Genomic DNA, 26,321 nt, shown 5'->3' with positions numbered 1-26,321 from the left:
TGATTTTAGCTATAATGGACGAGTTTGAGCAAACTCTGAAAGATAGAAGGCAGGGAAACCTGGTGCACTGCAGTCCATGGGGTCACAAGGAATCAGACACAACTTAGCAACTGAACAACAACATAATGAAATATTATCTTATAATTCATGCTAAACATAGTTTATGTTAATCATTAATGAGTTTGAAAGATAACATAATAGTTTTGAGATGACTTTAAAATTTTTTAATGTTATATTTGTGTTTATAGAATGTTAAACAATTAAAAACATGAAAAGCTAATATTCATGGAATCATTTTTAATATGACTTTCAATTTTATCATTCCCTTTTAAGTCAGTTTCTTTGGAAAAATGAAGATGATAGAGCTAATATCATTAGAAGAGAGGATAATCAGGTATGATTTCTAAATTTTTCTTAAATGTGATATTGTACCATATTTATACTGAAATTGAAATGAAACTGCAGATTAAAATGCCTAGGTTTTCTACCTAATACATTAGAGATGGGGGAGATAAACTTCAAGAAAATTCAGGAGCCTCCCAATTCAGTGAAATTTCTGGGAGTTTTATGGTCTGGGAGATATGTTGAGATATGCCCTTTAAAGTAAAAAACCTGGTATTTGAGCCTTGCCCCAGCTACCATTGAAAATGAGTCACTCGATGTAGAGTCATTTGACCTCTTTCGAATTTGGAGATTTATTGCATTCAGATGCATGGCTCCAATCTTTCCTTTTTTTTTTTTTAAATCAAGTAATCTAAAAGACTACCAACTTTGGGCAGAAACAGCTCACAAAGTGATCCAAGAGACACAGCAAGCAGTGCTGCCAGTTGTGTGTTAACATTCATCTAGTCCAATGATACTTGATATGTAATAGGTTGGAATGCTGAATGGAGTCTGAGACAAGTCCTGGTAGAAGAATCACAGCTCAGAGCCTTTGCATTTTGGAATAAAGGCATGCCATCTGCAGCAAATAATTATTTTGTTGTTGCTGCTGCTGCTGCTGCTAAGTCGCTTCAGTCGTGTCCGACTCTGTGCGACCCCATAGTTGACCTCCTACCAGGCTCCTCTGTCCCTGGGATTCTCCAGGCAAGAACACTGGAGTGGATTGCCATTTCCTTCTCCAGTGCATGAAAGTGAAAAGTAAAAGTGAAGTCGCTCAGTCATGTCTGACTCTTAAAACATGCTATCTTTACACTTAAAAATAAAATTTTTTCCACCTGGTGGGTACTGAATACTATTTCACTGTGGCCTGAATTTTAATTTCCCAGGTTACCCATACAGTTGTTTTGATCCTGTTTATATATTTTATGGGCTCTATTTTCATAACTTTTTTGAAAAACTACCTTTTCAAGTATTTGAAGTATATTTCTCTTATTGCAAATCAAGATACTAACTTCTCATTTCTTCTTATTTACATTTATTTGGTATACCTCATCTTCCTCCTCTACTTTTTTCCCCAACTTTTCTGGATTGCATTGTTTTAGGTACCTCTTTATAGACATCATAAAGTTGGGTTTCATTTTGTAAACAGTCTGAAAGTCATTTTCATTTAGTAGATGAATTATCTCCTTTTATGTTATGATGGGATTGATATATTTGACCTCAAATTTGTCATTTTACTTTGCTATAGTTACTATGTGGCTTATTTGTACTTTCCCCCTTCCTCGTATGTAGGAAGGTTGAATCTTATTCTAGTGTTTACCTTCATACTAATATAAATTTTTGTTAGTATTCCTCACCCTCCTTTTTCCTTTTTTAAAATTTATGCTTCTTCAAAAATTTGAAATTTTTGATTCGTTACCTCTAAAATTATCCTCTGACTCCTACCTTACATTCAAGGTGATTAAAAAATCATCCCTCTCTCTTTTCTTCCCTCATATACTTTTAGTTGTATCATTTCTACTTTGTCAAAGAACAGAACATTTATGGGCTGTGCTTCCTGTCTTCTCCTCACCCTTGTTTTAGTCTCAGATCTATAATTAAATACGTTCAACACTTACTGCCAGTTCTTTTGCACAAGATTTTTCAATCATTTTCTGGCTGGGTTAAGTTCCACTTATTTAAAAACAGCTCCTACATACAATATTCCCTTACTTCTTCCATATTTAAATCTGTCTAGAGCAGGAATAGGCAAACAAGGCTCAAAGCCAGTTTAGTGAAGCATGGGACCTAAAAAAAATTTTTTTTAAGTTGGAAAAAGAAGAATTATGACAGATACCATTTGTGGCCTGCAAAACCTAAATTATTTATGCTGAGGCCTTTTACAGAAGGTTTGCTCATCCCTGCTTTGAGCCTTGATACTTGAGGGATAGCTTGATTGTCTGTAACATCCTCGGCTTACGCAATTTTTCCTTGAATTTATTTAAATGTTCCCCTATTGATGTCTTATTCTATTTATTACTATTAAGAAGTATGATGCCAAATTGATTTTATTTTCCTTGTAAATTGGTTTGGGTATTTTCTTCTGGAAGGCCAGAGTATTCTTTTAATGTGTAGTAGTTTTATCAGGCTGTACTTCAGTTGAAAGTTCTAGGTCTGGTTTTTATGAGTACCTAGTGGCTACATTGGAGAAGGCAATGACAACCCACTCCAGTACTCTTGCCTGAAAAATCCCATGGATGGAGGAGGCTGGTAGGCTGCAGTCCATGGGGTTGCTAGGAGTTGGACACGACTGGGTGACTTCACTTTCACTTTTCACTTTCATGCATTGGAGAAGGAAATGGCAACACACTCCAGTATTCTTGCCTGGAGAGTCCCAGGGATGGGGAAGCCTGGTGGGCTGCCATCTCTGGGGTTGCACAGAGCTGGACACGACTGAAGCGACTCAGCAGCAGCAGCAGCAGAGGCTCCTTTTATGGCTTCCCTGGTGACTCAGCTGGTAAAGAATTCACCTGCAATGTGGGAGACCTGGGTTAAATCCCTGGGTTGGGAAGATCCTCTGAAGAAGGGAACAGCTACCCACTCCAGTATTCTGATCTGGAGAATTCCATGGACTGGGGAATCCAGTCCATGGGGTCGCAAAAAGTCGGACATGACTGAGCAACTTTCACTAGTGGGCCCTTTCAGTATGAAAATCAAGACTTCTTTTATTTCAACAAATTATAGTTCTAGAAGAGAATATAAATAGCAGATCAATTCCATGTTTTTTGGTTTTTTTTTTTCAGGGACCCCAGTTCGTCTTTTTTGGTTCTTCTTTACCTTCTATTTCTGTTACTTTCTCTCTGATCAAGTTTACCATTTCTTTTTTTTTTAATTGGAGGCTAATTACTTTACAATATTGTAGTGTTTTTTTTTGTTTTTTTTTGTTTTTTTTTACCAAACATTGACATAAATCAGCCACAGGCACACATGTTTTCCCAACCAGAACTCCCCTCCCACCTCCCTCCCCATCCCATCCCCCAGGGTCATCCCAGTGCACCAGCCCTGAGCACCCTGTCTCATGCATCGAACCTGGACCAGCGATCCACTTCATATATAATATACACGTATCAGTGCTACCCTCTCAAATCATCCCACCCTCACCTTCTCCCACAGAGTCCAGAAGACTGTTCTTTACATCTGTATCTCTTTTGCTATCTCACATATAGGGTCATTGTTACCATATTTCTAAATTCCATATATATGTGTTAGTATACTGTATTGGTGTTTTTCTTTCTGACTTACTTCACTCTGTATAATAGGCTCCAGTTTCATCCATCTCATTAGAACTGATTCAAATGCATTCTTTTTAATGGCTGAGTAATATTCCATTGTGTATATGTACCATGGCTTTCTTATCCATTTGTCTGCCATTGGACATCTAGGTTGCTTCCATGTCCTGGCTATTATAAACAGTGCTGTAATGAATACTGGAGTACATGTGTCTTTTTCAATTCTGGTTTCCTTGGTGTGTGTGCCCAGCAGTGGGATTGCTGAGTAGTATGAAAGTTCTATTTCCAGTTTTTTAAAGAATCTCCACACTGTTCTCTATAGTGGCTGTACTAGTTTGCATTCCCACCAACAATGTAAGAAGATTCCTTTTTCTCCACACCCTCTCCAGCATTTATTGCTTGTAGACTTTTTAATAGCAGCCATTCTGACTGGTGTGAGATGGTACCTCACTGTGGTTTTGATCTGCATTTCTCTGATAATAAGTGATGTTGAGCGTCTTTTCATGTGTTTGTTAGCCATCTGTATGTCTTCCTTGGAGAAATGTCTGTTTAGTTCTTTGACCCATTTTTTGATTGGGTCGTTTATTTTTCTGTAATTGAGCTTCATGAGCTGCATGTATATTTTTGAGATTAATTCTTTGTCAGTTGTTTCATTTGCTATTATTTTCTCCCATTCTGAAGGCTGTCTTTTTACCTTGCTTATAGTTTCCTTCGTTGTGCAAATGCTTTTAAGTTTAATTAGGTCCCATTGTTTATTTTTGCTTTTATTTTCATTACTCTGGGAGCTGGGTCATAGAGGATCCTGCTGTGATTTATGTTAGAGAATGTTTTGCCTATATTTTCCTCTAGGAGTTTTATAGTTTCTGGTCTTATGTTTAGATCTTTAATCCATTTTGAGTTTATTTTTGTATATGGTGTTAGAAAGTGTTCTAGTTTCATTCTTTTACAGGTGGTTGACCAGTTTTCCCAGCACCACTTGTTGAAGAGATTGTCTTTTCTCCATTGTATATTCTTGCCTCCTTTGTCAAAGATAGGTGCCGATAGGTGCATGGATTTATCTCTGGGCTTTTTATTTTGTTCCATTGATCTATATATCTGTTTTTTTGCCAGTACCATACTGTCTTGATGACTATTGCTTTGTAGTAGAGCCTGAAGTCAGGCAGGTTGATTCCTCCAATTCCATTCTTCTTTCTCAAGATTGCTTTGGCTATTCAAGGTTTTTTGTATTTCCATACAAATTGTGAAATTATTTTTTCTAGTTCTCTGAAAAATACTGTTGGTAGCTTGATAGGGATTGCATTAAATCTATAGATTGCTTTGGGGTAGTATACTCATTTTCACTATATTGATTCTTCTGATCCGTGAACATGGTATATTTTTCCATCTATTTGTGTTATCTTTGATTTCTTTCACAAGTGTTTTACAGTTTTCATATATAGGTCTTTTGGTTTTTTTAGGTAGATTTATTCCTAAGTATTTTATTCTTTTCACTGCAATGGTGAATGGAATTGTTTCCTTAATTTCTCTTTCTGTTTTCTCATTGCTAGTGTATAGGAATGCAAGGGATTTCTGTGTGTTAATTTTATATCCTGCAACTTTACTATATTCATTGATTACCTCTAGTAATGTTCTGGTGGAGTCTTTAGAGTTTTCTATGTAGAGGATCATGTCATCTGCAAACAGTGAGAGTTTTACTTCTTATTGTCTAATCTGGATTCCTTTTATTCTTTTTCTTCTCTGATTGCTGTGGCTAAAACTTCCAAAGCTATGTTGAATCATAGTGGTGAGAATGGGCACCCTTGTCTTATTCCTGAATTTAGGGGAAATGTTTTCAATTTTTCACCATTGAAGATAATGTTTGCTGTGGGTTTATCATACATGGCTTTTATGTTGAGGTATGTTCCTTCTATTTCTGCTTTCTGGGGGATTTTTATCATAAATGGATGTTGAATTTTGTCAAAGGCTTTCTTTGCATGTATTGAGATAATCATATGGTTTTTATCTTTCAATTTGTTAATGTGGTATATCACATTGATTGATTTGCAGATATTAAAGAATCCTTGCATCCCTGGTATAAAGCCCACTTGGTCATGATGTATGATGTATGATAATATGTTGTTGGATTCTGTTTGCTAGAGTTTTGTTAAGGATTTTTGCATCTATGTTCATCAGTGATATTGGCCTGTAGTTTTCTCTTTTTTTAGGGGGTGGGGCATCTTTGTCTGGTTTTGGTATTAGGGTGATGGTGGCCTCATAGAATGAAGTTTACCTTCCTCTGCAATTTTCTGGAAGAGTTTGAGTAGGATAGGTGTTAGTTCTTCTCTAAATTTTTGGTAGAATTCACCTGTGAAGCCGTCTGATCCTGGGCTTTTGTTTGCTGGAAGATTTCTGATTACAGTTTTGATTTCCATGCTTGTGATGGGTCTGTTAAGATTTTCTATTTCTTCCTGGTTCAGTTTTGGAAGTTTATACTTTTCTAAGAATTTGTCCATTTCTTCCAAGTTACCCATTTTATTGTCATATAGTTGCTGGTAGTAGTCTCTTATGATCCTTTGTATTTCTGTGTTGTCTGTTGTGATTTCTCCATTTTCATTTCTAATTTTGCTGATTTGATTCTTCTCCCTTTCTTTCTTGATGAGTCTGGCTAATGGTTTGTCTATTTTATTTATCTTCTCAAAGAACCAACTTTTAGCTTAGTTGATTTTTGCCCTGGTCTCCTTTGTTTCTTTTTCGTTTATTTCTGCCCTAATTTTTATGATTTCTTTCCTACTAACCCTGGGGCTCTTCATTTCTTCCTTTTCTAGTTGCTTTAGATGTAGAGTTAGGTTATTTATTTGACTTTTCTCCTGTTTCTTGAGGTAAGCGTGTATTGCTATGAACCTTCCCCTCAGCACTGCTTTTACTGAGTTCCATAGGTTTAGGGTTGTATGTTTTCATTTTCATTATTTCTATGCATATTTTTATTTCTTCTGTGATTTGTTGGTTATTCAGAAGCGTGTTGTTTAGCCTCCATATGTTTGTATTTTTAATTTTTTTTTTTCCTGTAGTTGACGTCTAATCTTACCAGACTGTGATCAGAAAAGATGCTTGGAATGATTTCAATTTTTTTAAAATTTACCAAGGCTAGATTTATGGCCCAGGATGTGATCTATTCTGGAGAAGTTTCCATGTGCACTTGAGAAAAAGGTGAAATTCATTGTTTTGGGGTGAAATGTCATAGATATCGATTAGGTCTAACTGGTCCATTGTATTATTTAAAGTTTGTGTTTCCTTGATAATTTTCTGTTTAGTTGATCTATCCATAGATGTCAGTAGAGTATTAAAGTCTCCCACTATTATTGTGTTACTGTTAATTTCCCCTTTTATACTTGTTAGCATTTGCTTTACATATTGTGGTGCTCCTATGTTGGATGCATATTTATTTATAATTGTTATATTTTCTTCTAGATCAAAGGCTTGACCCTTTGATCATTATGTAGTATCCTTCTTTGTCTCTTTTCATGGCCTTTATGTCAAAGTCTATTTTATCTGATATGAGTATTGCTACTCCTGCTTTCTTTTGGTCTCCATTTGCATGAAATATCTTTTTTCAGCCCTTCACTTTCAGTCTGTATGTGTCCCTTGTTTTGAGGTGGGTCTCTTGTAGACAGCATATATAGGGGTCTTGTTTTTGTAACCATTCAGCCAGTCTTTGTCTTTTGGTTGGGGCATTCAACCCATTTATGTTTAAGGTAATTATTGATAAGTATGATCCCATGCCACTTACTTTGTTGTTTTAGGTTTGAGTTTATACACCTTTTCTGTGTTTCCTGTCTTGAGAAGATCCTTTAGCATTTGTTGAAGAGCTGGTTTGGTGGTGCTGAATTCTCTCAGCTTTTGCTTGTTTGTAAAGCTTTTGATTTCTCCTTCATATTTGAATGAGATCCTTGCTGGGTACTGCTACTGCTACAGCTAAGTCACTTTAGTCATGTCTGACTCTATGTGACCCCATAGACAGCAGCCCACCAGGCTCCCTCGTCCCTGGGATTCTCCAGGCAAGAAGACTGGAGTGGATTGCCATTTCCTTCTCCAATGTATGAAAGTAAAAAGTGAAAGTGAAATCGCTCAGTTGTGTCCGACCCTTAGCGACCCCATGGACTGCAGCCCACCAGGCTCCTCCATCCATGGGATTTTCCAGGCAAGAGTACTGGAGTGGGGTGCCATTGCCTTCTCCATTGCTGGGTACAGTAATCTGGATTGTAGGTTTTTCTCTTTCATCACTTTAAGTATGTCCTACCAGTCCTTTCTGGCCTGAAGAATTTCTATTGAAAGATCAGCTGTTATCCTTATGGGAATTCCCTTTGTGTGTTATTTGTTGTTTTTCCCTTGCTGCTTTTAATATCTGTTCTTTGTGTTTGATCTTCATTAATTTGATTAATATGTGGGTTTATCCTGTTTGGGACTCTCTGGGCTTCTTAGACTTGGGTGGCTATTTCCTTCCCCATTTTAGGGAATTTTTCACTATTATCTCCTCAAGTATTTTCTCATGGCCTTTCTTTTTGTCTTCTTCTTCTGGGACTCCTATGATTTGAATGTTAGGGCATTTGACATTGTCCCAGAAGTCCCTGAGGTTGTCCTCATTTATTTTAAGTCTTTTTCCTTTTTTCCTTTCTGCTTCATTTATTTGCACCATTCTATCTTAGACCTCACTCATCCTATCTTCTGCCTCAGTTATTTTACTGTTGTTTCCCTCCAGTGTTTTTGATCTCAGTTATTACATTATTCATTATTGATTAACTCCTTTTTATTTCTTCTAGGTCAAGTTTACCATTTCTTTATGTTTAATTTTCTTTGCTCCTTTTATTTCTGTTCTCTATTATGCTTACTCTATTTTTTTGGTCATATCTGTTCCTGTTTGGATACCTGTTATTCATTTCCAAGACAGTTTGTTTTCTTCTTTAATTTCTTTCTTCAATTTGGTCAATTTCCATTTTACATCTTCCTGGAGTTTTATTTTTCCATTTTTATTCTGGATGTCTAAATTTGTGATTTATGGTGTTCATTAATACCTAAAATGCTTTGAATTCATTTAATACAGTCTATGTTGGGATAGTGTTAATTTTTTCTGCCTCTTGGCTGCTGGTTTTGTTTTGTTTTAATTCTCAATTTTGAGGGTTTTCAAAAAGTAACTTAGCATGAATGTTAGATTATTTTGTAGATGTTGTCTTTGCTAATTTGTGTTGGATTTTTCTGAATCAGTAGCAGGTGTTCTTACAGAGGAACAGGGAGTAGTGTTCTGGTGGTTTAGTTTAGCTTGTAGATTAGGAGTGCCCTCTTCTGTTGTTATAATAAAATGCAGTTGTTTATTTTTAAATAAATGGGGCATTTGGGGGAAATGGTCTTTTTTCTTTGTATACTTTCTTACTGATTTAATTTAGCAGAGCTCTTAACTAACTTGACCACCTTTCTTTCTCTTACTATCTTGCTTAACAGAACATCTCTTGCTTCTGAAGCATTTTCCTCTCACCTAGTAACTATGCTGCTGCTGCTGCTAAGTCGCTTCAGTTGTGTCCAACTCTGTGCGACCCCATAGACGGCAGCCCACCAGGCTCCCTCGTCCCTGGGATTCTCCAGGCAAGAACACTGGAGTGGGTTGCCATTTCCTTCTCCAATGCATGAAAGTGAAAACTGAAAGTGAAATCGCTCAGTCGTGTCCAACCCTCAGCGACCCCATGGACAGCAGCCTTCCAGGCTCCTCTGTCCATGGGATTTTCCAGGCAAGAGTACTGGAGTGGGTTGCCATTGCCTTTTCCTCCTAGTAACGGTTTTCCCATAATTACCACCTCTGGTCCTTTACATTTTAAAAGCCCCTTTCTTTTAGATTCCTCATAGAAAGAGCTCTGACTTACCAGTTCATACCCTATCTCTCAATATTTCTCCACCACATGTAGGACCCTTTCCTTTAAGACTGAATTGTGGTTAATGTTCACTCTGTTATCTGTGTATTGTCTCTCTAATGCATAGTCCCCATCTGACTCTGCTTAGATGTGAGCTCCTAAGCACACACTGCTGGCCTAGGGTGTTTATTTCTCCACTTACATGTAAATTAAAGTATATGTAAATTAGAAGATTCTGTGTCCTAGTTACACTGCAGACATAAGTTATGGGTGATTATATTTGCTTTCTTTTTATAGTAGTTGAAAGCATGTGTGAAGAGATTCTAATTTAGGTGGTTGCCATTATCCTGTGGGAATCTGACCTTATAAGTTAACAAAATAAAATGAAATAAAAATAATAAAACAATAAAACAAAGAAAAAATAATAAAACAAAGTAGGGATAAGGGTTTCTTAATGAAGATAGAAGTAGAAACTATTAAGTTACAGAAGTAAACAGCCTAGTAGAATTGAAAAGAGATCAAGATCTATAAAGTGGTAGTGGCAGAAACATCAACATTGGTAAGGCTTGAGGTAGTTTATCAAAAAAAGGGTAGAAACACAAAAATTAGGTGAGATGAAGGCAATGTAACACAAATATAGAGGTGATAAAATTTATGAGAATATAATGTATGCTAAAATTTGAAAATGTGCTAGGATGTCCAATTTTCTAAGCAAATATAAATGGTCAAAATTGGCTTAAGAAAAAAAAATTCAATACCCATCTGAGAAACATTTAAAAGTTGTCATAACAAATAATTGAAATCAGAAATCTTGAAAGGAAATCATGCTTAGAAAGGAATATGAATTCCTTTTTTTTTCTTCTTTGTAAATTTTTAGTTTGAAGCTCCTGTGGTATAATGTCCAAGTAATAGTGGAATGGAGAAAATGGAGCACTAGAGAGGGTCTATAGTTACAAAGATAGATTTTGGAGTTCATCACCTTATAAGTAAAAAAATGCATTACTGTTGGCATTATCAGATGCTTACAAATAGATGAAAAATAATGTGTCATCCTACCAGATCTTACTGATTATCATGTTTGCTTACAGCTAGGTAAAACAGAATACATCCCCATACCAGATCTTATTGATTTTCCTTCACTTCCTTGTCAACCTGCTCTTTCTCCAGGAATAACTGATATACCTTTATCACAGATTGAGAGTAAGTATGATGATACTATAAGTACAGATGATTCTATGAGGTAAAGTTAAATACTGTTAATGAGGAGTTAATTGTTTAATGTGTACAGCTTTAGTTTGGAAAGATAAAGTTTTGGAGATGAAGGGGTGGTGATGCTTGCAAAATATTATGAACGCACATAGTGCCATTAAACTGTACATTTAAATATGATTAAAATGGTAAATTATGTATATTTTACCACAAAAAGTTAAATTATTTTAAAGTATATGATTGTTATGTTGATTACTGCATATGTGTGTCACTAGTATTATTTCTACTTTTAAAAAATATATTCAAAAATATACATTTTTCTATGTAAGATTTACAGAGAAGGCAATGGCACCCTACTCCAGTACTCTTGCCTGGAAAATCCCATGGACGGAGGAGCCTGGTAGGCTGCAGTCCATGGGGTCGCTAAGGGTCGGACACGACTGAACGACTTCACTTTCACTTTTCACTTTCATGCATTGGAGAAGGAAATGGCAACCCACTCCAGGGTTCTTGCCTGAAGAGTCCCAGGGACGGGGGAGCCTAGTGGGCTGCTGTCTATGGGGTTGCACAGAGTCGGACACGACTGAAGTGACTTGGCATGGCATGTAAGATTTAAGTACAATAACTTTGGACCCAAGTTAAATTTACTTAAAGAATTAAATCAAGAGATATAACTACACAAGCTTTACCTAGTTTCTATGTGAAGTTGCTCAGTCGTGTCCAACTCTTTGCAACCCCATGGACTGTAGCCTACCAGGCTTCTCTGTCCACGGGATTTTTCAGGCAAGAGTACTGGAGTGGGTTACATTTCCTTCTCCAGGGGATCTTCCTGACCCAGAGATCAAACCCAGGTCTCCTGCATTGTAGGCAGACGCTTTACCCTCTGAGCCACCAGGGAGCCTACCTAGTTTTTATACATATATGTATAAATGCAAAAGAAACATACTGTATTGTTTATATATATATATAAATCTCCTATAAATACTGAAATGACTCCTTAGTGTTTTCCACAGAGGCAAATCACTATACTACAGGTAGGAAAACAGAGTTTGGGTTAAAATTTATACTTGCTGTTTTAAGCATTTTTTAGTTTTATATTCTATATTTTAGGACTTTACCCATCTTTTAGCTTTTAGGTATTTATGAGTATGGCTTATAATCTATTAGGGGAGAAGATTATTGAACAAATGAAACAAGTAGAGGAAGAAAGAAGATATCTGGAAAGAATTAGAGAAGAACTAATCAAAAAAGCTGAAAGGCTATTGGAACAAGGCAAATTAAAGTGCTATCATGGTAAAATTTATTACATATCTGTTATCTCTACAAAGGAAACTCAAGGTTTACAGAATTTATGCCTGTAAATTATGTGCCTGTGATTTATTTTACAGAATAAATCACAAGATGATATTTACTGTTTTACTGTTATAGTTTAAATGGTATACTATTGATATAGATTCACTATAGGAAAGATGAAATCATTGTTTGACTATTTTATACACTAAATGCAACATGCTTTTTATTAAAATTCAATTATTTTTTATTTTATTTTTTTATTGAAGGATAACTGCTTTATCTAACTTCATTGTTTTCTGTCAGATCTCAACATCAGTCAGCCATAGGTATACATATATCACCTCCCTTCCCTCCCATCTCCCTCCCCATTTCCCCACCCCCATAGGTTGAGAGCCCCTACTTGAGTTTCCTGAGACCATCCAGGAGTCCAAAGTCAAGTGGACCTTAGAAAGTATCGCTCCAAACAAAGCTAGTGGAGGAGGTGATGGAATTCCAGCTAAGCTATTTCAAATCCTAAAAGATGAGGCTGTGAAAGTGCTGCACTCAATATGCCAGCAAATGTGGAAAACTCAGCAGTGGCCACAGGACTGGAAAAGGTCAGTTTTCATTCCAATCCCTAAGAGAGGAAATGCCAAAGAATGCTCAGACTACCTTACAATTGCACTCATCTCCCACACTAGCAAAGTAATGCTCAAAATTCTCCAAGCTAAACTTCAACAGTGCATGAACCAAGAACTTCCAGATGTTCAAGCTGGATTTAGAAAAGGCAGAGAAACCAGAGATCAAATTGCCAACATCCATTGGATCATAGAAAAGGCAAGAGAATTCCAGAAAAACATCTACTTCTGCTTCATTGACTGGCAAAGCCTTTGACTGTGTGGATCACAACAAACTGTGAAAAATTCTTAGAGATGGGAATACCACCTGACCTGCCTCCTGAGAAATCTGTGTGCAGGTCAATAGTTAGAACTGTACATGGAACAGTGGATTGGTTCCAGATTGGGAAAAGAGTAAGTCAAGGCTGTATATTGACACCCTGCTAATTTAACTTACACACAGAGTATATCATGCAAAATGCTGGGCTGGATGAAGAACAAGCTATAATCAAGATTGCAGGGAGAAATATCAATAATATTATATATGCAGATGATACCACCCTTATGGCAGAAAGCAAAGAGGAATAAATAGCCGCTTGATGAAAGTGAAAGAGGAAAGTGAAAAAACTGTCTTAAAACTCAACATTCGGAAAACTAAGTTCATGGCATCCAGTCCCATTACTTCATGGCAAATAGATGGGGAAACAATGGAAACAGTGACAGACTATTTGGGGGGGCTCTAAAATCACTGCAGCAGCATTGGCTCAGAGCAGCATTGGCTCAGAGGTTAAAGCATCTGGCTGGAATGCTGGAGACCCAGGTTCGATCCCTGGGTCAGGAAGATCCCCTGAAGAAGGAAATGGCAACCCACTCCAGTACTCTTGCCTGGAGAATCCCATGGAGGGAGGAGCCTGGTAGGCTACAGTCCATGGGGTCACAAAGAGTGGGACATGACTGAGCGACTTCACTTCACTTCACTTCAAAATCACTGCAGATGATGACTGCGACCATGAAATTAAACGACACTTGCTCCTTGGAAGAAAATCTATGTCCAACCTAGACAGCATATTGAAAAGCAGAGACATTACTTTGCCAACAAAGGTCCATCTAGCCAAAGCTATGGTTTTTTCAGTAGTCATGTATGGATGTGAGGGTTGGACTATAAAGAAAGCTGAGCACCAAAGAACTGATGTTTTTGCACTATGGTGTTGGAGAAGATTCTTGAGAGTCCCTTGGACTGCAAGGAGATCAAACCAGTTAATGCTAAAGGAAGTCAATCCTGAACATTCATTGGAAGGACTGATGCTAAAGCTGAAGCTCCAATACTTTGGCCACCTGATGGGAAGAACTGACTCATTGGAAAAGACCCTGATGCTCGGAAAGATTGAACACAAGAGGAGAAGGGGACAACAGAGGATGAGATGGTTGGATGGCATCACCAATTCAATAGACATGAGTTTGAGCAAGATCCAGGAGTTGGTGATGGACAAGGAAGCTTGGCATGGTGCAGTCCATGGGGCGGCAAACATTTGGACATGACTGAGTGACTGAACTGAACAGAAAGGCAGTTAATTCCATATATACCTTTTACCCTTTTTATCTTCTAATACAACCCAAAATGTAAGCCTCTCAAATTATTTAACATCTCTGAAATCATCCTATGCTTCCTCCACCCTTTCTCATTTTTTCATTTCTACAAGTTCTAACAAATCTGTTTCTAATTATTGCAAGGAAACTATTTTTCTTACCTCATTTCTCTCATTGATTCACCCATTCATTCAATTTAGCAAAGCAGACAGACAGACATACCAAAAAAATTGAGCATCTAGGGGAGACTAAGGGACTCAAAGAAGGCTTCGAGAGTGATATCTAAGCTGGGATTGAATGATTAGTAGGAAATAACAAGGAACTCTGAAGAAAGGAATAGAAGGAGAAAATAAGATTTAGATGGCAGAGGGAAAAGACTGAAGGTATGGTGCCAAGAGGAGGCACACTTCAGATTCTAGTATGGTGGGTGGTAGTTTAGCCGCTAAGTCGTGTCTGACTCTTGTGACCTCATAAACTGTAGCCTGGCAGGCTCCACTGTCCATGGGACTGTTCCAGCAACAATACTGGAGTGGGTTGCCATTTCCTTCTCCAGGGGATCTTCCTGACCCAAGGATCAAACGGCAAATTCTTTACTGACTGAGCCACCAGGAAAGCTCAGATTCCAGTACATCTACCACTTTTCCTGGAGGCCTTTCTTGATCTCTTCCATTTAATTTAGGTGTTTTTCATCTGTACTCCCATGCATAGAATCTGTAATTCCTTTATCATAGCAGTTATCAGGATGTATCACTACTGCTTAACTTGATCATCATTCCTCCACTGGACCATAAACACTTTGAGGGCAGGGACAAGACTTTATTGGCTTATTACTATCTCCCCAGCCCCTAGAACAGTGACTAAGTTCAGTAGGCACTTAATAAACACTTATTTAATACATGACTGTTAAAATTAATAAATAAATGTCAGTTTTTAAAAATAATTGATTTTTAATGCTCTTGCACTGTTGGTGGGAATATAGATCGATACAGCCACTGTGGAAGACGGTATGGAGATTCCTTTAAAAACAAGAAATAAAACCACCATATGACCCAGCAATCCCACTCCTAGGCATATGCCCTGAGGAAAGCTGGGTTGAAAAAGACATGTATCCCATTGTTCATTGCAGCACCATTTACAATAGCTAGAACACCAAAGCAACCTTGATGCCCATCAACAGATGACTGGATAAAGAAGTTGTGGTACATATACACAATGGAATATTACTCAGTCATAGAAAGGAACACATTTGAGTCCGTTCTGATGAGGTAGATGAACTTAGAACCTATTATACAGAGTGAAATGAGTCAGAAAGAGAAAGATAAATATTATATTCTAATGTACACATATGAAATCTATAAAAACGATTCTGAAGAATTTATTTACAGGGCAGCAATGGAGAAACAGACATAGAGAATAGACTTATGGACATGGGGAGAGGGGAGAAGAGGATGAGATGTATGGAAAGAGTAACATGGAAACTTATATTACCATATGTAAAATAAGTAGCCAACAGGAATTTGGGGTATGGCTCTCAGTGAGTGATCACACCATCATGGTTATCTGGGTCATTAAGATCTTTTTTGTATAGTTCTTCTATGTATTCTTGCCACCTCTTCTTAGTATCTTCTGCTTCCATTAGGTCCATATTGTTTCTGTCCCTTATTGTGCCCATCTTTGCATGAAATGTTCCCTTGGTGTCTCTAATTTTCTTGAAGAGATCGCTACTGTTTCCCATTCTGTTGTTTTCTTCTATTTCTTTGCATTGATCACTTAGGAAGGCTTTCTTATCTCTCCTTGCTATTCTTTGGAACTCTGCATTCAGATGGATATATCTTTCCTTTTTTCCATTGCCTTTCCCTTCTCTTCTTTTCTCAATTTGTAAGACCTCCTCAGACAAACATTTTACCTTTCTTTTTCTTGGGAATGGTTTTGATCACTGCCTCCTGTACAATGTTAACAAACCTCTGTTCATAGTTCTTCAGGTGCTTTGTGTATCAGATCTAATCCCTTGAATCTCTCAGTTTACAGCAAAATTATTGCTCTAGTACTAGATCTGACATGTTAGGAGGTATTTCTGAATGTTTTACCTCATAATATTAAAGTGTTACCCCAGAAGAGGTGGCAATTATTTGGCCATGTTGTAGTGAAAGAAAGAGCAATTTTATCAGACAGATTTGAGCAATGAATTAGAAATCACAGGACCAGGACCTGATACCAGAATAATCACTTACTTATACAAGTTATTTCTCCTCTTTGTGCCTCACTCTATCTATTTATAAAATGGGAATTATCACTTACTTTCTATTTCAACAGGAATGTTTCAAGATAAAATGTATCTATCAGCCATCAAATATTTTGATTGAGCCTACTATGCACCTCAGTTCTCAGCACTGTTTTAAATGCTGAGGATACAGCAATAAACAAGACAAACATGGCCCTGCCTTCAAGGGGTTGGCTCTAATTGGAGGATACAGACAATAAACAAATAGCTGGTGGTCTCATCAGCTACTGATGAGAGCTAAAAGTAAATTCAAAGAGTAAAGAGTGTTGGGGCAGGAGAGATGGTTTAGCTAGACTTTTCAAGGAAGGCTTCTCTGAGGAGATATCATTAAGGTTTGATTAATAAAATGATAAACATGTGAAGGAGCTTCCCTGGTGGCTCAGTGGTAAAGAATCCACCTGCCAATGCAGGAGACACAGGTTCAATTCTTGGGTTGGGAAGATCTCCTGGAGAAGAAAATGGCAACCCAACCCCCTCCAGCATTCTTGCCTGGGAAATCCCATGGACAGAGGATCGTGGTGGCCTACAGTCCATGGGATCGCAAAAAGAGTTGGACATGACTTGGCAGCTAAACAACAACAAGCATGTAAAAAGATAGGGGGAAAAGAGTCCAAACAGGAGGAATACTAAAAGTCAAGATATAGAGATAGAAATAAGGTTTCAGAATTAAGGACCTGAACCAAGACCAGTGTGGCTGGAGTGTCATCAGTAAGAAAGAATGTAGAGGGAGAAAATCAAAAGGTCAGGAAGGAACAGGCCAGTTGCAGAAGTTGGATTTTGTTACAAGTAATATGGGAAGACATCAGAGGATTTTTAACCTTTGGATTTAGGTGATTTTTAAAGTATTTTAAAGATGTTTTTGGAGAAGGCAATGGCAACCCACTCCAATACTCTTGGCTGGAAAATCCCATGGAAGGAGGAGCCTGGAAGGCTGCATTCCATGGGGTCGCTAAGAGTTGGGCATGACTGAACGACTTCACTTTCACTTTTCACTTTCATGCATTGGAGAAGGAAATGGCAACCCACTCCAGTGTTCTTGCCTGGAGAATCCTAGGGACAGAGAAGCCTAATGGGCTGCCATCTATGAGGTCGCACAGAGTTAGACATGACTGAAGCGACTTAGCAACAGCAGTAGCAGCAAAGATGTTTTAGAAAGATGGAATAGCCTGTAGAGGGGCAAGAATGGAAGCAGAGAGGCCATTAGAACATCACTCATTATCAGAGAAATGCAAATCAAAACCACAATGATGTACCATTTCATACCAGTCAGAATGGCTGCGATCCAAAAGTCTACAAGCAATAAGTGATGGAGGGGGTGTGGAGAAAAGGGAACCCTCTTACACTGTGTGTGGGAATGCAAACTAGTACAGCCACTATGGAGAACAGTGTGGCGATTCCTTAAAAAACTGCAGGGCATACACACCAAGGAAACCAGAATGGAAAGAGATACGTGTACCCCAGTGTTCATCACAGCACTGTTTATAATAGCCAGGACACGGAAGCAACCTAGATGTCCATCAGCAGATGAATGGATAAGAAAGCTGTGGTACATATACACAATGGAATACTACTCAGCCATTAAAAAGAATACATTTAAATCATTCTAATGAGATTGATGAAACTGGAGCCTATTATACAGAGTGAAGTAAGCCAAAAAGAAAAACACCAATACAGTATACTAAAACATATATATGGAATTTAGAAAGATGGTAACAATAACCCTATATGCAAGAGAGCAAAAGAGACACAGATGTATAGAACAGTCTTTTGGACTCTGTGGGAGAGGGAGACGGTGGGATGATTTGGGAGAATGGCATTGAAACATGTATAATATCATATAAGAAGCAAATCACCAGTCTAGGTTCGATACAGGATACAGGATGCTTGGGGCTGGTGCACTGGGATGACCCAGAGAGATGGTATGGGGAAGGAGGTGGGAGGGGGGTTCAGGATTGGGAACACGTGTACACCCATGGCAGATTCATGTTGATGTATGGCAAAATCAATATAGTATTGTAAAGTTAAAAAAAAAAAGAAACGAAAAAAAATAAAATTACATCTTTCAAAAGATGATAGCAGATTGCCTAGGAATGCAGCACTGAAGAAGGGAGAATGTGGGAGATGCACAAAGGATTTTGGGAGTGGTACCAGGAGAACTTGCTGTAGGGTTAGATATAGGGCTGAGATAAATTGTTAAAATCTTGAGTTAAAGGTCCATGTAGTTTTTTATTTTTATTTAAATCACATTATAATATAGAATTTTAAGGTGTTTTCATGATAATCTTAAAAAAGGAAATATAAGCATTTTCTGATATACTAGCATGCAGTTTGTGTTCCAATTAAGTTTATATTTTGAATCTCATTAGTGTCAAAGTGATTCCTTAAACTGACAGAGTTTAATTTCTAATTTTCTCAACTAGAAGTCATGTTTAAGAAATTCTGCCCTACAGAAGTTTGGGGATATACTGGGAATAATTTTGATAAATGATGAATTAGAATCAACTGATTTCACAAAACAAGTCATTTTGGGGCTGAAAAATAAGGAAAATCTGAAAATATATATTTTGCCTTTTTGTTTGAATTCAAATCAGATTATGGACAAAAGTAGTCAAAAATATACACATTTTGTTATAGGTAGTATTTTGAAGAAAGATTTTCTAAAAAAAGTATAAGCTTGAAGAACTTGATTTTGGTTCCTGGATTTAAGAGTATTTTACTATATTTGTAGGCCTTTTAATTCAATAAACATTTTGCTCTTAACTCTAATTTCCTCAGCATATGAGAGAGGAATGATTTGAATTAACTCCAGGGTCCTTTCCAGATTGAAAAGTTGAATCAAACTATAGCATTTGTGTTTTTTTATTGTTGGTAGTTTTGTTTTGTTTTTTTTAAAGCCTGTGGTGTTTGGAAAAAACGGTGCTTTGAAACAAAAAGTTACAGCATCATTGGAAGAAGTTTTAACAAAACTTCGAGAAGATTTGGAACTTTACTATAAAAAATTGTTCATGCAACTTGAAGTCAGGGAGATCAAGATGAGACCAAAGAATCTTGCAAACATCACAGACTCTAAGGTACTATTAAATATGTTCAGTTTCTGTTGTGTGTGACTGCTAGTCACTTCAGTCATGCCTGACTCTTTGCAACCCTACGGACTGTAGCCTGCCAGGCTCCTCTGTCCGTGGGGATTCTCCAGGCAAGAATACTAGAGTGGGTGGCCATTCCCTTCTCCCGGGGATCTTCCCAACCCAGGGATCAAACCCAGGTCACTTGCATTGCAGGCAGATTCTATACTGTCTGAGCCTCCAGGAAAGCCCCTGTGCTGTATATTACATCCCTTGAACTTGTAGATCTTATATCCTGCTTCCACCAACCACCAATCTACTCTATGAGTAAAAGTTTAGCATTTTAGGTCAGTTTAATGTAAAATCCAAATAGTTTTAAATAAAGTTTTCCCCATATTAGCTGATACTTTTTTAAAGCATCACAGAAACTTTTTATTTTACTGTTTTCTCAAGTTGAATATATGATAATGGCCTTTTTATGAAAGCAGCTTAAATTATTTCTTTCCAGATAGTTACACCTCACAAAGAATAGCAAGGAGAGATAAGAAAGCCTTCCTCAGTGGTCAGTGCAGAGAAATAAGAGGAAAACAATAGAATGGGAAAGACTAGGGATCTCTTCAAGAAAATTAGAGATACCAAGGGAACAATTCATGCAAAGATGAGTACAATAAAGGACAAAAATGGTATGGACCCAACAGAAGCAGAATATATTAAGAAGAGGTGGCAAGAATACACAGAAGAACTATACAAAAAAGATCTTAATGACCAAGATAACCACGATGGTGTGATCAGTCACCTAGAGCCAGACATCCTGGAGTGAGAAGTCAAGTGGCCCTTAAGAAGCATCACTATGAACAAAGCTGGTGGAGGAGGTGATGCAATTCCAGCTGAGCTATTTCAAATCCTAAAAGATGATGCTGTAAAAGTGCTGCACTCAATATGCCAGCAAAGTTGGAAAACTCAGCAGTGACCACAGGACTGGAAAAGGTCAGTTTTCATTCCAATCCCAAAGAAAGGCAATTCCAAAGAATCCTCAAACTGCTGCACAATTGCACTCATCTCACACACTAGCAAAGTAATGGCCAAAATTCTCCAAGGTAGGCTTCAACAGTATGTGAACTGAGAATTTCCAGAAAATCCAGTTTGAAAATCCAGTTCAAGCTGGATTTAGAAAAGGCAGAGGAACCAGAGATCAAATTGCCAACATCCGCTGGATCAGAGAAAAAGCAAGAGAATTCCAGAAAAACATCTACTTCTGCTTTATTGACTATACTGTGTGGATCACAACAAAGTGGAAAATTCTTAAAAGAGAAGGGAATACCAGACACCTTACATGCCTCCTGAGAAATCTGTATGCAGGTCAAGAAGCAAGTTAGAACCAAAGGACTGGTTCCAAATTGGGAAAGGGTACGTCAAGGCTGTATACGGTCACCCCGCTTATTTAACTTATATACAGATGACATGCAAAATGCCGGGCTGGATGAGTACAAGCTGGAATCAAGATTGCTGGGAGAAATATCAATAACCTCAGATATGCAGATGATACCACCCTTATGGCGGAAAGCAAAGAGGAACTAAAGAGACTTTTGATGAAGGTGAAAAATGAGAGTGAAAAAGCTGGATTAAAACTCAACATTCAGAAAATTAGGTTCATGGCATCCAGTCCCATCACTTCATGGCAAATAGATGGAGAAACAATGGAAACAGTGACAGCCTTTATTTTCTTGGGCTCCAAAATCACTGCAGACTGTGATTGCAGCCATGAAGTTAAAAAACACTTGCTCCTTGGAAGAAAAGCTATGACAAACGTATAGAGCATATTTAAAGCAGAGACATTACTTTGCCAACAAAGGTCTGTATAATCAGAGATATGGTTTTCCTCTCGTAGCTCAGTTCATAAAGAATCTACCTGCGATGCAGGAGACCTGGGTTTGATTCCTGTGTCAGGAAGATTCCCTGCAGAAGGAAATGGCAACCCACTCCAGTATTCTTGCCTGGAGAATCCCATGGACAGAGGAGCCTGGCAGGCTACATTCCATGGGGTTGCAAGACTTGGACATGACTTAGTGACTAAACCATCTCATGGTTTTTCCAATAGTCATGTATGGATGTGAGAGTTGGACCATGGAGAAGGCTGAACGCCGAAGAATTGATGCTTCTGAACTGTCATGTTGGTGAAGATTCTTGAGAGTCCCTTGGACTGCAAGGAGATCCAACCAGTCCATCCTAAAGGAAATCAATCCTGAATATTCATTGGAAGGACCGATGATGAAGCTGAAGCTCCAATGCTTTGGCCACCTGATGGGAAGAACCAACTCATTGGAAAAGACCCTTATGCTGGGAAAGAGTGACAGCAGGAGAAGGGGACGACAAGGACTAGATGGTTGAATGGCATCACCAACTTAACAGACATGAGTTTAAACAAGCTCCAGGAGATGGTGAAGGACAGGGAAGCCTGGTGTGCTACAGCCCATGGGGTCATAAAGTATCAGACACAACTAACAACTGAACAATGAACAATAACAACTCACAAACTTTTCTGAACAAAAGTAACCAAAAGGTTACTTAAGTAACCTTTACTTAACTAAAACAGGTTTTCTCATATTAACAAATTTTCTTATATAATACAATATTTCATTATTAAGTATTTTAATGTGATTCTATTATGATTCCACTGATAAACCATGATGCCAATTTCTGAAGTCTTGCTAAGTATCTTAAACCTAGTATATTCATCTTATAGTAATAGTTGTTGGATTCTATGGTGCTAATTTAATGGTAAATTTTACAAATACCTCTTTATTTTTATAATACATGAAAATGGTAGTAGAACATAAAGGAAAGTGGTCCCTAAAGCATAAGAAATTAACAACTCAATAATTTAAACAGCTCTGGAGAAGGCAGTGGCATCCCACTCTAGTACTCTTGCCTGGAAAATCCCATGGATGGAGGAGCCTGGTAGGCTGCAGTCTATGGGGTTGCTAGGAGTCGGACACGACTGAGCAACTTCACTTTCACTTTTCACTTTCATGCATTGGAGAAGGAAATGGCAACCCACTCCAGTGTTCTTGCCTGGAGAATCCCAGGGACGGGGGAGCCTGGTGGGCTGCTGTCTCTGGGGTCACACAGAGTTGGACACAACTGAAGCAACTTAGCAGCAGCAATTTAAACAACTCAATAATTTACTGCAAAGCAACAAGCTTATTTTATGGAATAGGTTATTCTCATGATATGCTCTTTTGATATTTGATCATTTTGTTGTCTATATTGACAAAGAATTAAAAATTTAAAAGGTAGATGTTATACTAAACAAAGACATCTTTATATGTCCCATACAGAATTACCTTATCATCCAGATCACTGAAGTACAACATGCCATTGATCAACTTAAAAGAAAACTGGATACTGACAAAATGAAACTCATAATAGAAATTAAGGTACTTTGAATTTCCCCTAATAAGATTATAACATTTATCTGGAAATAAACTACTTTGGTGTTTTAACTTTGCTTATCAATAGGGTAAAGGCAGTAAGGACTGTCTTAAAATTGTTACCTTAACGAAAAAGCATGAATGAAAAAAGTACAAGAATAATAATGAAATCCAGTGAAAAGATTCCTAACAAGGCCAAAGCAAAACTTAGTAAAATTTCACTAAGAAATAAAGTAAAAGAACCTTGTGAATCAGTACCCCATCCACCCATCATGTGCTCAGTCCTGTCTGACTCTTTGTGATCCCATGGACTGTAGCTCGCCAGGCTCCTCTGTCCATGGGATTTTCCAGGCAAGGCTACTGGAGTGGGTTGCCATTTCCTTCTCCAGCGGATCTTCATGACCCAGGGCTCAGACCCATGTCTCCTGTCAGAACCAGGAGACATTGCAGGCAGATTCTTTACCTCTTGAGCCATCAGGGAAGCCCATGAATCAGTACAGAGTTTCCATAAAATATTCTTAAAGAAGTAATTTTCATACATTAGCATCATTCATACCTAAGTCTGACAAACCACTGAGCTCTCTGAGCTCCCATTTAATTTTAATGTTTTCTCCTCTCTTGGGTAATTATCTCATTTACTCTGGTTATTTTCATAGATATATATACAATGTTGTATGAGTGCTCTCAATTCACCTCTTTATCAGAAATAGATTTATAACAGAGAATAATGACCTCTGTCGAGAATTAGCACTGTCCAATACAACTTTCTGTGGTGGAAATGTTTAAGACCTGCACTGTCTGATAAGGTAGCCACTAGCCACATAAGGATGTTGAACACTTGATATATAGATTGTTGTGTGACTGAGAAATTGAATTTTAGATTTAATTTTAGTTACTTTCAGGTTAAATAGTTACATGTGGCAAGTGGCTACTCTACTAGACAGCACTGTTCTAGATTCTTCTCACTAGCAGCATTCTCTAGACTAAACTCTGGCTCAGCACTGAGAAGCTTAAAACTACAGGAGAGGAAAAAGGTAAAGGACAATTTTAAACAACAACAAAAAAGGAGTTATTTGACATCTTTATACAGTATACACTAAAAAAAAAAAAATCCATTCAATGAATGAACACTCCTGTGTATTCAGAAAAAGGAGAGAAATCAAGCGTAAAACTTGTCCACTTAAGGATAGTTGGATGGGTAGAAGACCCACCAAGGCCTTCAATTACAACTTCTTCAATGCCCTTTTCTTCTGGAAAGCATACACATTAGTTCTTACCATTTTTTGTATATTTTAGCCTAATAATATTACATATAAATGGTTTGAACCCAAATTAGAATTATAGTGAAAAAACAGGAAAGACATATAAAAAAGAGAACCATGTTTTCAGCTTATAGGCTGCAGGTGAAAAAAATTCTATATTAACCATAGGGCTTAACTGTCACATAGCAGACATTATAAGATACATTATAAGAATTTATGTATCTACACATAAGATTCAGATCTAAGGAACAGAAAGCCTTTTTGACTGTTGCAATCATATTCAAATAATATAGCACAATCTGCTTCTCAAAGTTCAATGTTATATCACCTGGAGATCCTGTTAAAACTAGCAGGATCTGATTCAACAGATCTCTGGGGGAAGCCTGAAAATCTTCAGCACTAACAGACTCTCAGGTGATGCTGATGCTGCTGGTCCACAGACAATACTCAGAATGGCAAGTTCTGGTAGCAGATGGTCTAAGTTTGAATTCTGGCTGTGCCACTTTCTGGTTTTATACCTTAGCAATTTACTTAACTTCTAGGCATTTCAGTTCCTTTAGCTGTAAAATGAGGAGAAATAACAGTATCTGCTGCAATTAAATTTCTGGAAGAATCTAAGGGGTTAATGCACTTAAAAGAGTGCTTACCACACTATTATATTGCTTAAGTACTTGCTTGGTTTCTAAGGTCAGGAAATTAAGGTTTTTTTGTAATTTCTTTAGGAGTCAGAGGTTTTTTGCTTTTACCATTTTCTTTACACATTGAGAAGATATTGAAATAAATGAAAGATAAAATTCTTTCTCACTCTAGTTTTTTAGAACCATTTATTTTTATCATGCTTATATACTAATAAGTGAAATTATTTGGTAGCATAACTAGCAGTAGATAAGCATGCTTACTCAAAAGGACTTATGAACTATACATTTACCATAGTAATCCAGTGCAAGCAAAGGCACTGAAAGCAAATGAGAGAAGACATGAAGGCTATTTCAAAAACCCTTATTTATATGACAATTAGATAATTTTAGAAAAGATGGAAGTTCAGTTTTGAAAGACAATTCTTTTTTATAGATGAGAAAACAAGCAATTTCAGACTTACGCACATTGAAAGCTGAACTGGCACAGAAGAAACTTAATACAACTTTTCAATCTCAATTAGGTATGTTAATTTAAAACTTTTATTGGTCAAAATCCAGTGATTAAGACTCCATATTTCCATTACAAGGAGTGCAGCTTCAATCTCTGGTCTAGGAATTAAGATCCCACATGCATTGTGGTATGGCCAAAAAAAAATTTTTATTTACTTACTTGAACATATTTATTTAACCATTGTTCTCCTTGTTTCATATAAATTATAAGTGTTATATCTATTTGCTTTTCTTGTGGCTATTATACAGTGTTTCAGGAAATATAGGTGTAAAAAAGCAAAATGGTGGTTATGGCTATTTTTTTAAGGTTTCAAATGTATTACATTTTATTTTACAGCACTATATTTTATCATTTTCACTTTTAAATAGTCTTAAAATATAATACCTAGTATGACTGTAAAATGAAAAATTATTTATTTTAATAAATATGAGTCTAACTTGCATTCACAGCTATGACAGAGATTAGTACTGAGAATTTAAATCTTTTAAATTTATTTTGAAAATACAAAGACAATAGTAATCAGAAAATACTATGGAAAATGATTGGTTTTACTTTGCCATAAATAATCATGCAAGTAGGAAATGAATTATTCTCATAACAGAAGACTCAACCGTCATTTATCCTAATTTGAAGAGAGCAGAATGCACAGGGAAGGCAGGATTTATGTCAATCCAGAGTTTAAGAGTGCAGATGTTTAATCTAAGAATTTATAGGAATTAATATAAATGCAACACAATATTCTAAATTGGCTTGAGAAAGGAAACATAGACCCCTGTACATTTCTTTGCACAAAATTTCTCTTTTAGGAAGAAAACAACAGTTAAGAAACAAATGTCTTTAGATAATCAAAACACAGATATAGAAATTGAAAAAATTTAACTATGCAAACAAAACTAACCAGGATATATAGATGTCCATCAGTGAA

General features: G+C 37.1%; 1 protein-coding gene across 1 annotated transcript in view; it reads left to right on the top strand.

The window, feature by feature from the left end:
• SPATA1 (spermatogenesis associated 1) overlaps positions 1 to 25,406 on the top strand; it is a 55,543-nt gene extending 30,137 nt beyond the window's left edge. The window contains 8 exon segments of the mRNA XM_068966563.1: positions 334 to 394; positions 10,615 to 10,726; positions 11,903 to 12,028; positions 19,387 to 19,420; positions 19,422 to 19,563; positions 22,893 to 22,991; positions 25,319 to 25,377; positions 25,379 to 25,406. Coding sequence (XP_068822664.1) covers positions 334 to 394; positions 10,615 to 10,726; positions 11,903 to 12,028; positions 19,387 to 19,420; positions 19,422 to 19,563; positions 22,893 to 22,991; positions 25,319 to 25,377; positions 25,379 to 25,406 — 661 coding nt within the window.
• Positions 25,407 to 26,321: the final 915 nt, after the last annotated feature.

Source organism: Capricornis sumatraensis, chromosome 2, assembly GCF_032405125.1.
Source record: "Capricornis sumatraensis isolate serow.1 chromosome 2, serow.2, whole genome shotgun sequence".
NCBI lineage: Eukaryota > Metazoa > Chordata > Mammalia > Artiodactyla > Bovidae > Capricornis > Capricornis sumatraensis.
Note: the sequence above shows the minus strand (reverse complement) of the source record. Positions and strands in the feature narration are given on the sequence as shown.